The sequence below is a fragment of the Aptenodytes patagonicus genome, chromosome 6 (genome assembly GCF_965638725.1).
Source record: "Aptenodytes patagonicus chromosome 6, bAptPat1.pri.cur, whole genome shotgun sequence".
NCBI classification, from domain to species: domain Eukaryota; kingdom Metazoa; phylum Chordata; class Aves; order Sphenisciformes; family Spheniscidae; genus Aptenodytes; species Aptenodytes patagonicus.
The window spans coordinates 50,675,781-50,687,901 of record NC_134954.1 but is presented as its reverse complement, the minus strand read 5'-3'; the positions used below and the strand labels follow the sequence as shown (position 1 = coordinate 50,687,901).

General features: G+C 41.1%; 1 protein-coding gene across 1 annotated transcript in view; it reads left to right on the top strand.

The window, feature by feature from the left end:
- The window catches only part of MTX2 (metaxin 2), a 36,523-nt gene extending 26,357 nt beyond the window's left edge, over nt 1–10,166 (top strand). The window contains 7 exon segments of the mRNA XM_076342559.1: nt 1,180–1,252; nt 4,345–4,421; nt 5,531–5,623; nt 6,358–6,396; nt 6,806–6,931; nt 7,583–7,659; nt 9,665–10,166. Of these exon segments, the coding sequence (XP_076198674.1) occupies nt 1,180–1,252; nt 4,345–4,421; nt 5,531–5,623; nt 6,358–6,396; nt 6,806–6,931; nt 7,583–7,659; nt 9,665–9,875 (696 nt within the window). The 3' untranslated portion in view covers nt 9,876–10,166.
- Nucleotides 10,167–12,121: the final 1,955 nt, after the last annotated feature.

The following is a 12,121-nucleotide window of genomic DNA, read 5'->3' as shown; positions in this document are numbered from 1 at the left end:
AAGAGCGCAGGGGAAAGGAGAGGGGCTGTTTGGGTTATTTTTGTTTGCTCGATGGGTACTACAGAAGCCACAAAGTTAGGAACAGGGCTGATGCCAGTGTTAGTTCATGCCTTATGGTCTCATTTAGTGCAGAGATGAGCAATCTTAAGGTTAAGGTTTGGGTTACCTTGATGTCTACAATTAGGGTCTGAGGATCTAAAGCTGTGAGCGTGCAGCTTACTGCCAGATCCAGCAATCTGAAGAGCTAGGAGGAGGCCCATGTAGAAAGTGCCAAGTTTCAGCAGCATTTTTCTTCATGGTGGTAGCCTTCTTGGTGTAGGCTTTTTTGACCTCAAGCTACTGCATGGTAAAATAATAAATAGGTGTAATTTTGGAATCTGGAATTCTGACCTGTCTAATTGCAAAGGCAAAATGAATGATAGGACTTCAGCTGAGTTGAGAGGCTCTAGATGTTTAAGAAGTTCCTTATTTACCATGTTCTGTCCAAATTGCAAGTATTTTTCTTGGTATTTTGCTATTTCAACAGAAACACACTAAGGATTTTGTGGTGATGGCAGGTGCCGACAAAAATCGGTATCCTGCTGAGAATGGTTTGAATCTAAGGTTACAGATAGAAAGAAACAGTAAATTGATCACTTACGCTCTCCATGATTCACATAAATTACAGACAATAAATACTTCCTTCCAAAGCAGACTTGTGCTCTGACAGTATCATAGAGCAAAACTTCTGGCAGCTATTGTAAATATAATGTGGGAAGGTGCTGTATGTGTTTGCTGTGTTACACAACGTGAACGTGGTTAGCCAGCTTTAGTCAGAAGAAGTAAGTACTATGATTTAGGAGGGGCAAAATGTCACTGAATTTTGTACAGCCACAGCACTAGTTGTGTCTGTCAGATACTGCTTCTTTGCTCGTCTTGAAGAAAACCAGTAAAAGTAGATGGAATTTCATTAGAAGAATTCCAGTCAATGACTGGTTGATAAACAGTTGTCTAAGGAAGTTAGAAAATTTTGTTTTTCTTTAACCTACCCTTCTTTCTTCCTAAAAGCAGTATGCAAGGAGCTATACTTCATAAGTGTGTGCTGAGAACTAGCTAAAACGTAGTCAAATGTATTGAGAGGAACACGCTTATTTGTCACTGGTGTATTAATGCTTTTTAAATGTCACTCTTTGTTTCCAGGCCTTTTTGCAAATGTGCAATCTGCCAATCCGGGTGGTTTGCAGGGCAAATGCCGAGTACATGTCCCCATCTGGTAAGTGTGGCCTTCATTTAGATTACTATGTTATACCTCCATTTTGATACCATGGCAACTGCGCCTTGCCTTGCTGATAACAGTTGGTCAGTGCTACCACGTGTGGGTTGCCTTCCCCCCTCCTCTCCCATGCAGTTTCTCCTCTGTAAACAATTAAAACAGTCAAATGCAAAGTAACGTTGGCGCAATGTGTAACCGCGCCTGCGATTGCAGAACCTGTATCTAGCATTCAGACAGCTCACATGCCTGGCGGAAACCTTCTCTAAAATGCCTGAGAGTTGTTGTATCCTGAAGCAGAAAGACTTAGGTTTCCAAAAGTGGCTTTATTCTGCATCCAGGGAATATTCCAGTGGATGCTGTTATATTTTCCCATTGCTGGGGTGAGACAACACCGGAGGAGTATCTTTTGTTACCTCGTCTGGAAGACGATTGCCAGGATGTTGATACAGGAGAAGACTGAAGGGTGCATTGTCACTGGTAAGGGTGACAGGTGATTTTAAATCTTCCTCTGATCCATGAGACTGTGTGGAAAAAAGTCCAAACCCACCAATAAATTAAGTATTAGAAGGGTACAGAGTCTGCCTTCTGCTGGAGGTGACTGGTTGCCTAAAAATGTCCAGAGGCTGGCTCCAGAAGTTTGCCTAAAAATCAGAGAGAATCGCTGAATGCAGGGCGCAAAAGTCTGGTAATCCTCGCAGTCCTCCTCAGATTTTTGTTGTATGAGAAGATACTTATTTACCAATTACTTGGCTTTGGCTGATGCCTGCCACATGGAAGTGCCTGTCAGTATATGTCTGCCAACTGTATGGATTCTGCTGCTGCTACTGATATTTCAGTCAAAGCAGCTAGAATTATGCTATTTAAAAAAAATAAACAAAAAACCAGTTGCTGGGCAGCAGTGAAAATACAGCAAAATATGGAGGTATATAAATTATTCGTTAGTAAATAAAGGTAGCTTTGAAATGCTGAATCCATGCAAGAGGAGCATCTTGCACGCAGAGGAGTAGGACTGGTGACAGTTGCATACTCTCTTCTCTGCCACCTGCACCCTATGTCCACACTTGCTGGCATCTGGTTTACAATGTGGATCTGAACCCTTCCTTCCTTGTGCTGAAAACAAGGAGCACAAGAGGGAAAATGATGCTGCTTCAATTTTAAATGTAGGTAGAACTACACGTGTTCTTTTTGCCCTTCCTCTTGGAGTCCTTGTTATTTTTATTTACTTTCCCCATATCCTTTCTTTGTAATATTTTGATTGTTTAATGATATTTCAGAGAAGGTTTTCATTTGCTCCCTTCTCCCTCCCCACCTCCCCCTGTCTCACAGCAGCAGCAGACAGAGATCGGCATCTCATCATTTTGGGGGGGATGGTTATTTATCTCATAGTTGTAATGATGAAACTCATTCTGAGGGATTCAAAAGCAGAATAGCAAAGGATTGTCTTGGTGTGTGAAGTACAGTCTGACTGAAACTGCTGAATTCTGCAGCTCAGAGGTCTGCGTTTCCTTCCGCAATATGCAGCATGTGCATGCAGATGAAGCCTTTGTTGGTGTGATGCACTTCATTTATTATCCTTAGGCTGATCGAGCCAGTGAGAAGTGAATCTCATGATAAAAGCTATGACTGAATCTGCTGTTACCATGAGCTAGGTGTTTGAGCTAGGCTGAACAGGTTTTTTGTGTTTCAGTGAAAAGAGTGAATGCACTGCTAATAAGAGATCTGGAGTCAGGCAGGTACTGATCTTGGTCTTTGGGCTGTCTATCGAGAGCAGAGTTTGCCCACAGTGAGAGGTGGGAACGTAAGAGTGAGTGTGCTGTGCCCCACTGCACTGGGCAGGCTCGTTTACTGCCTTTGGGCATGAGGATGTTCTCGTAATACAAAACATCCAGCATTTGTCTCCATTTTATGGATGATTTCAATCACGTAAGTAATCCTAGAAGATTTAGTCTTAGATTTAAGGTTGATGTTTGTCAATTGCGTTTGGATGAAGATTTTCAGAATGACCAATGTGGTTAGGGTGGATTGGAGCAGGAGCCCTCAGCTTCACATGTTGAGAGCTGGGAAAAAGGGGCCTAAGGCAACTTCTGTCATTCTTTGTGGCGTGCTGTGTGTAACAGGGCTTCCTCTTGTATCTCTGCCTGCCTTAAAGCTTTGGCTCAGTTCTGTGTGTAAGAAGTTACCAAGCAGAGAAGGTGGTGCGTACAGACTTGGGAGCCCTTCACACCCCCACAAGTTCCACCAGTGATACAGTCACTTCCCAGTCTCCTTTTGAGGACTGGCTGCTTTTGGCCCTGCTCCATGCTGGACCTTCAGGGCTCAGCTTCATAGACTGAATGTTGAGCCTTACTAGATTAAGCTTTAACCCCATTTTGCTTCCAAGATGATGAAGTAGCTCCTTCCCCCTCCCAGTCCCCCAGATCGTGAAGCTGTGGGTCTCACACTGAGAACCTGTTCATGACCCCGGGACCACTGGGGCTCGAAAATGCCAGCTCACAACTAGAGGGTGAAGACTGGGGCAGCCAACAGGAGCTGGCTGGCCCAGTTGTTGGAAATCTGAAGGACTGGAGGAGGGAGAGTCGAGACCTTGCCTTGCTGAGTGTGCGTTTGCTCTTCCCCCTGCTTGCTTTTCTGGGCACAATGCCACATCTCCCGTCATCCTTTCAGCAGCCCTTTCCCCACCAGTGGGTTAGAAGGGAGGGTGGGAACGCGTCGTGTCGTAAAACTAGCCAAGGGCTCTGTTGGCTTTCCTGGGATTTCCCAGCTGTACTTCAGAGAAACATTGAATTAAGTCTTTCCACAAAGCAAAATCCATTAGTAAAATACAAGTTGATAGATCTCACTCAATAACTTTGAAATGCACAATTGCAAGTATTGCACGTAGAAGAGGTCCAGGAGGAGGAAGATGAGGAGGATGTTTGTTAGTACAAACGTTCGGTGGGTGAGCTATGTATATTAGAGCTTTACCTGTGCTCATTTGAAAAAAAAACCACTGATGTTCAGGTGTACCTGCAATATTTAATTGCTTTCAAAATTGGAAATGATGTTTTACATGTATAAAAACTTCTTACTAAAATATATTTATCATTTTGCAGGCAAAGTACCCTTTATTCATGTGGGAAATCAAGTAGTATCTGAACTTGGGCCCATAGTCCAGTTTGTAAAAGCCAAGGTAATAATAGTACATTGTTTTCATCAATTACTGAATAGCATGTTAATCCTGCTTAGCATTAGAATCATAGAATCACTAAGGTTGGAAAAGACCTCTAAGATCGAGTCCAACCGTCAACCCAACACCACCATGCCCACTAAACCATGTCCCTAAGCGCCTCATCTACACGTCTTTTAAATACTTCCAGGGATGATGACTCAACCACTTCTCTGGGCAGTCTGTTCCAATGTTTAACCACTCTTTCAGTAAAGACATTTTTCCTCATGTCCAATCTAAACCTCCCCTGCTGCAACTTGAGGCCATTTCCTCTTGTCCTATCACTTGTTACTTGGGAGAAGAGACCGACACCCACCTCGCTACAACCTCCTTTCAGGCAGTTGTAGAGAGCAATAAGGTCTCCCCTGAGCCTCCTTTTCTCCAGGCTAAACAACCCCAGTTCCCTAATTGTGCTGATTTGGTGTGCTCTTCTGGAATGTTACTTAATTTGTTAAAACAGTGTAGAAATCTAGTGCCGTTTTAAAAGAAAGATATCCTGGAATAGGAGTTTGTTTGAGGTGGAAATGTTTTTACTCAAGTTCTGGAAGTAAATTCTATGTGGGATAGCTGCATACCAGTGCCAGTTTCTGAGACTGAGGCTGACGTGCCCTGTCTCTGGGTCTCCGAGGTCTTAAACCCAGAACTGACTGGTTTAAATCTTGAAGTGTCAGATACTGTTTAAATTTGCCTTTGCTCTCCCCACCCCCATTTTTAAAAACATTGTCTTTTCACTGAGAAGTTGCTAAAGCTGTATCACAGATGTAAATTTGTGTTTACTTCTTGCCACAGAGATAACAGTAACCAGAAGGCTGTGTGCTCCAACTTTGTTCACTGATAACTGATAATAGTCTACATTTCTTGTGGATTAGCTATATTACATAATGATGATCTCTTTTTTAATTCTAAAGGACACTGTATGTAAAAGTTGCATATGTAATTTGTTACTAAACTATGTAAGAGATCAGGATCTGAGCCAAAGCTCATTGACTTCAGAGGTCCTTGGGTCAGGCATTGCTGAATATTCCAATATCCTTTCTTACATGTGTATGTGTCTTTTTTCTTTTCCCCATTAGGGCCATTCTCTCAGTGATGGGTTGGATGAAGTCCAAAAAGCTGAGATGAAAGCCTACATGGAATTAGTCAATAATATGCTCTTGACAGCAGAGGTACAGCAAACCATAGTAACTCCACACACTTACATAAGTGACTGTAGGCAAGAAAGCTTTAGGATTTTTTCCCTGTATTGGAAATACTGCTTGTTCTTAGCTTAGGTCATCAACTTTTTTGAGGTGAAAAGAAGCAGGAATAAATTCTCTGTACCCTATGAATTGCTTGCTGAAATGTTCCTGTAGACACAAGCCACAGGTGTGATTCCCCTGACCTACCTGAAGTGTGTCATGTAGCTGTAGAAGTAACCGATTTCTGCAGATGGAAAATGCCGGTGGCTCCTGGGATCCTACCCCACCCCACAACTGGCCGGGCACCCTGCTGTCACCTTCCACAGTGTCCGTGCTCATGTGCCAGGTGGGAGGCTGGGATCCCCTGTGGTTCACATCTGTGGCCAGTTAATGTGACACAATTCCAGCGTAGGAACAGTGTTGGAAATGCTGGCAAGCTGCAGGTGGCTGAGGGCTGGTAACCTGTGTGCTGAGTTGTGTGTGGTGTGGGCAATGGGAGTGGGCCTTCGGTCTCAGCTTGGTCCTGGTGCTGGTGAAGTAAGGACTAGCAGCTGGGCTTTTGTCTTCCAGTTTTAATTTATTTTCTGCATTCAGAGGTCTAACAGAAGGAATGAAATGGAAATTTAATCTAATACAGAAAAGAAAATTCTACTAGTGAGAAATTATTTTCTCTGTATTCTCCTTTACTAGGAACTTTTAGTATGTGTTCTTTCTGTTCCTAGCTCTATCTCCAATGGTGTGATGATGTTACAGTAGAGGAGGTGAGTGGTTCTGCAGCATTTATCTTAATTAAAATTTAATGAGAAAACACTTCTGCTCACAATCGCAAGTCCCTACTCATAAATGAAACATTGAGGTTTATACCATTAATGATACAGTCTTTTCACTTTAATTTCACTTGCATATACATTTTAGGGGGTTGTGTCATTACTGGAGGTAGCTGACTGCAAAATAGATAGGGGTTTTATATATGTTTCTGAAGTAATAGATTTAAATGGTTATGCTGCAAACTATAAATTCTGCGCAAATAATTACAGCATATCATGCAACTCGCTTTCTCTTTTACAGTTCCCTTTCTGATAGAAATACGTGAATAGTAGCTATTTTGTGCGTAGAGGTATCTGTATTTTCTTATATTATAACACAGTACCTTTCTGTTTTTGAACAAAGATTACTCACCCAAGGTATGGCTCCCCTTACCCGTGGCCTCTTAACCGCATTTTGTCCTATCAGAAGCAATGGGAGGTAAGGCGAAAGATGAAAGCCATTGGGTGGGCTGGCAAGACACTTGCACAGGTCAGTATGAAAAGCGAAGCTTATTTCTTTACCCTGTTTTTTTTTTTTTTTAAAAAGGCTGTGGAGAGTAACACTTTCCTGAAACAGATGTAGTAAAAAATATATTCTGTACTTAAAACATTATCTGGACTCAGGTATTTGCCTTCAGCAGCAATAAATCTGAAATTATGTGCAACCCAGTGGGGTGGGAGGAAGGATGTTTTACCATAAGTGTACATCTCTGGTGATGTTAGTTTAGGCCGTAGTCCTGAAAATAGGTTGTAAGGTATGGCCCCCACCTCCTGTATGGTGTTAATAGGCAAGCTTTGCAGGATTGTGGCTTCCCTTGTCAGAGGTCTTAAAAAAAAAAAAAAAAAAAAAAGGGGGGGGGGGAGGGAAGCAATTTTGAGGTATAAGTTAGTACCTTTAATTAAGCTGTTATAAATATTATGGGAAGCACTTAATCAGAATCTCTTTACAGCAAATGTTAGATAAGTAACACTCAGCTACCTGCCTGCTGTGTAGGTTTGACTGACTTTAACAGCTTTTGATGTTCCAGCATTGTACGTTCCTTGTTCCCACCGTCAGTGCAAATACAGTAATGAGGTTATTTTTTGCAATGTTGGTATTTCCTGACAATACGGATCTTTTCTCTCTTGTGTGGTTTGATAGGTGCTTGAAGACGTAGATCAGTGTTGTCAGGCTCTCTCCCAGAGATTAGGAACACAACCATATTTCTTCAATAAGCAGTAAGTTACTCTTTACTGAAATACTACATCCAGGAATGTGAGATGTAGATATACATCCACATAGATATATGTATGGAAAACTCCTGTTTTATTTTAATGCTACATGATTAGTTGAGGAAATACAAATATGTGACTGGAATATAAACATGAAGTTTCAGAAATAAGTAATTAAAGGTTTTAAAAGGAAAGTTTCTGTAAGTTTCTGTTGTTTTTTTTTCTATTCATGATTTAGTTTTAATCCTGCTTGTCTTCTCTACAGAGTCTACCACAACTTATGTAGGCTACAAATGTACACCTTTATACAGTTAGTTTCTTATTAAAAATGATACATTTAAAGCTTTACTTGTATTTCTTGGGTAACATTCTCTACTAGGTACAGGGGAGTGAATGTACATCATGCCGTCCTGACCAGGGCAGCTTCTCTTGCCCTTCTTAACACCAGGGGCAGCTCTGAATGAACTGAATTAGCTTGAGGGTGCCTGTGCGTTGGAAGAACTGGGGGAGAAGCTAGCCTTGTATCGACAAAGGATCAGTTGCAAAGTGGAAACTTAAGATTCACATTCCCAGGGGAGAAACAGGGAACAACCTGACCTTCATGGGATGTCCTCTGCTTTCACCTGTTTCTTCCAATTGCAAAATGCTTTTGTTTTTCTTTTTTTTTCTCTCCAATAATTTAATATTTTTGAAATGTTACGGATTTAAATAACATCACATTAGCTCCCTCTTGTCTCCTGTGCATAGACCAGACTAGAAATGCTCAGGTCTGGACTTCAGTTAACTACATGTGGACAGGGATGCCTTCAAAAGACAGCATACGGTCTTGGTTACTTTTCTGCATGTGTCTTTGCCCCTTAATCTTTTCCAAGTTCAGACTAGGTGGGTAGCGTAAATTGAGTGGATGCAGAAATACGCATTATAGAAGACAAGTTTGAATTGCATCTTCTCAAATCATTCTTAAACACGGTATCTCCTAAATTTTCTTTCTGTATCTGTAAAGAATTGTAGCTTGGGGATTTTGGTTTTGTTGTTTGTTAACCAGGCTTTCTTGGTACAGTTTCAACCTTTAAGCTTTTTAGCTTAGGCTGAAATATTACTAAGAGAGTATGTGTTCTTAGTCTGGTATTTTTCAGTCTGTGACTTCTGGGAGTCTGTAGGAGGTAAATAAGAAAAGCAGCCTGTTGCTGACAGATTTAAGTTTGTTATACAAGGGTCTGCATTTCCACTGGAGAGTTCTTAGTGATCCACAAATAGAAAGGCAAAAAAATTGTTAGAAACCCCTCATGCTGCTTACCTTGAACATTAGTAATGAAGGACTCTTAAGTTATTAATATATTTGAAAAAAAAAAAAATTTGCACATGGGCTACTTATATACAAAGATCCAAGATGACAATTTGGAAGGCTTGTACCTAAAATAAGGTAGGACTGAAAACATTCAATAGACCACTGTTTCCTAAAATACCTGTTTTCTTCTGTATAGTCCCCTTTCAAAAAAGATGTTTCCAGCTGCTGTCACCCTGGAGCTCCTTTTCTTATTGGTTGAGTAGTTCCTGACTATTGAAAACGCAAAAAGGGAATAGGGGTTTTATTGCTTTTTTCCACCACCCTCTTTTTTTTCTTGGTGAGATAGTAGCTGGGTTTTTTTAATATACATCTGCAGAGGAAAAAGAAAAACTCCCGAAAGACCTGATAAGCATTTGCCCTTGTTACAGAACTAAAAGGGGGAGCATGGTTTGATATTGGATCAGTAACTCTGCCCCTTCTTAGAAGTGTTATTTCGCATTTCCAAGCTACCAAAAGCGAAGAAAGATGCCATACTGAGAACTAGCAGTATGCTTATATACTGTATACGCAGTTTTCATACATTTGGTAAGTTTAGTGTTGCCTGATTTCTTCCCAATTCTTAGATTGCATGGCTATCTAAAAGTTATTCAGAACAGCAGGGTTTTTCTTGATCAGGACTTGCCTTCCAAAATAGCTGTTCTTTTTTTCTGTTTGTTTTTACAGACCGACTGAATTAGATGCTCTGGTATTTGGACATCTGTTCACAATCCTTACTACTCAACTAACCACTGATGAACTCTCCGAAAAAGTGAAAAACTACAGTAATCTCACAGCCTTTTGTCGGCGAATAGAGCAGCAGTACTTTGAGGGTCATGATAAAGACAGCTCTGCAACTGTTACAGCCCAATCTGCTAAGAGATCCTTACTGAGATAAGCATGTTGGTTGGTGGTTGGAGCGGATTGCATTTCAGCTTTGGGTTTTGTTGTTCAATGAATTCATTTTGAGAATGGAAATGTGTGCTGGCTTTTTGAAGCTGCCAAATCATTCTGGAGCAAGAAAAAACTCTAAATGCAGTTTTTGTGTTGTAGAATATACTGTGCACATTTAACCTGAAACAACTGTATGGGCACTTCCATTTTAATAGCCTGTATGCCACTTACTCTAAAGTGACCTTGGAAAAATATTGTATCTGTATTAAAAAAATAAATTCCTTTAAAAAGTTTCTCCCTGATCTTCCTAAATGCCTTTCTTACTAAGTTTTATGTCTATGTAGTTAATGAGCAAGATCCTGTTGGCAGGACACCTGGAAGACAGTTGCATGGTAAACTAGTTACAATTATTAAGCTGGGAATGAAAGGACTCATTAGAGATCTTAAGTTTGCCTGCCTCAGCCAAAATTCATTCAGGAATTGGGTGACAAAAATGTCTTGGAGCTCTGCAGCACACAAGTGATGTAATTTTATTCAGTCAGTTCTTACTTTGTGTCAAAGTAGCTCCTGGCTGTCATTACTTCTTACGTGTGTCCTGCCTCTGCTTTTATTTCTTGTTCACCTTTGGCTTTTGGATTTACATTTTTTTCTTCTTATGATTTCCCAGTTTTAATCCTCAGCTTGTCTTGCTCTTTAAGAAATGAATTTGCTAGGTTAAGCGTCTGTCTCGCCATTTCCACTTCCAGTATGTTTAACGTTACTTCTGAACTTTGACGTACTTGCTGGGGTGGTTCTTGTAGCAAAAGGACTTGGTATGAGCCTGTGGCTGGCATGCCTTGGTCCTTCTGCCTCTAAATTATCCTATGGTACATGTAGGCACAATAATACAGCAGGAAACAAAGAAATACCATTGTGGTGCTCCAAAAACCCTGGCAATGTGGAACTTTTCAAGGGAGAGTAAGGAGTGGCCTTCGAAAGAGGCAAGGACTGGATCTGACTAGTATTTCTTCAAACGGATTAAATGGCACCACTGTTCTGCTTTGTCAGTTGTACTTGACGCTTCCCAAAAGCGCCAACAACCCCAGGAATATGCTTGTGGCAAAACCAGTCCTTGTGCACTCGGGAAGTCCTGGGCACCACTGGGAACCAGCTCAGGCTGTTTGGCTAGTTGGAACCATTGTGTTTTCTTACTATGAAATACATTCTTTTGACTGTACTCCTCAGTGTCAAAATACTTAATGGCTCGAACTGGTTATGCGATGGTCATGAGATTTTTGGCTGCCATTTCCTTCTCTCTTAAAAACTGAACAGAAAGCAGCTGCGTACCTTGGACTGGCTGGGTCTCTCTTGACTCCATGGCTCATGAACCACTACTGCTTACTCACTCCCTGTGGGGGACCACTCTTGTCAGCTTGACTGGAAAATGGAGCCGAATTCTTACTGCCTGCTTTTTGATACAGGAGTCCTACTGGAGTCACACTGACGTAAGTTATCAATGCATAAAGGGGTCTTGGCCTTTTGTCAAATCACTCTTGCCAGGAGAGGAAGATTGCCCTTGTCCTGCATTTCAGTCTTAAAATTTCACACGTGTGTTGAATACCTTTTCAAACTAAAACCCACCAACTCTTGACTGCTTAGTGACAATTTCCGCTATCAAAGCGGTCAGTAGCTCAGAACCCAGATATTTCTTTTGAACCTGCATTAATACAACTTCTGGAAAAACTGAAAAAGAATTTGTTGTGGGGTTTTTCTTAGTTTGGAGAGAGTATTCTGATATACAGTACTTTGAGAGAAAACCACTCTCTAACAGTCTCTAAAGCTAGCAATGCCACGGTGATGGGGAAATCCTGTGTGAAAACTGAAGTATCTTAATCCAGAGCAATTTGCCTTTTACCTCCTGCTATTTACAGAGCACCATTCATGAGTAAAGATTTTAACCTAGTTTCTGTGGTTTTGGCAGTTGTTATGCTACCAGCAGACTGAGCTACAGGAGTAATTTACTTAATGGATTTCCAAACCCACCTATGCACAGGCATTAACTTATACGCAGTCAGAAAAAGTGCAAGTGGCCATGTATTCTTCTGCTTTCAAGGCTGCAGTGGCCATTAGCTAACTTGCAACCAAATTTTAGCAATTGTTTTGAAACAGCATTGAATTAAACCACATTTTTATATTTTGGCAAGGTTTCTGTGAGGCAGAGCAAGCACTGGTAATACAACACTCTGAATGCTGAACAGATAGTTATTGCAA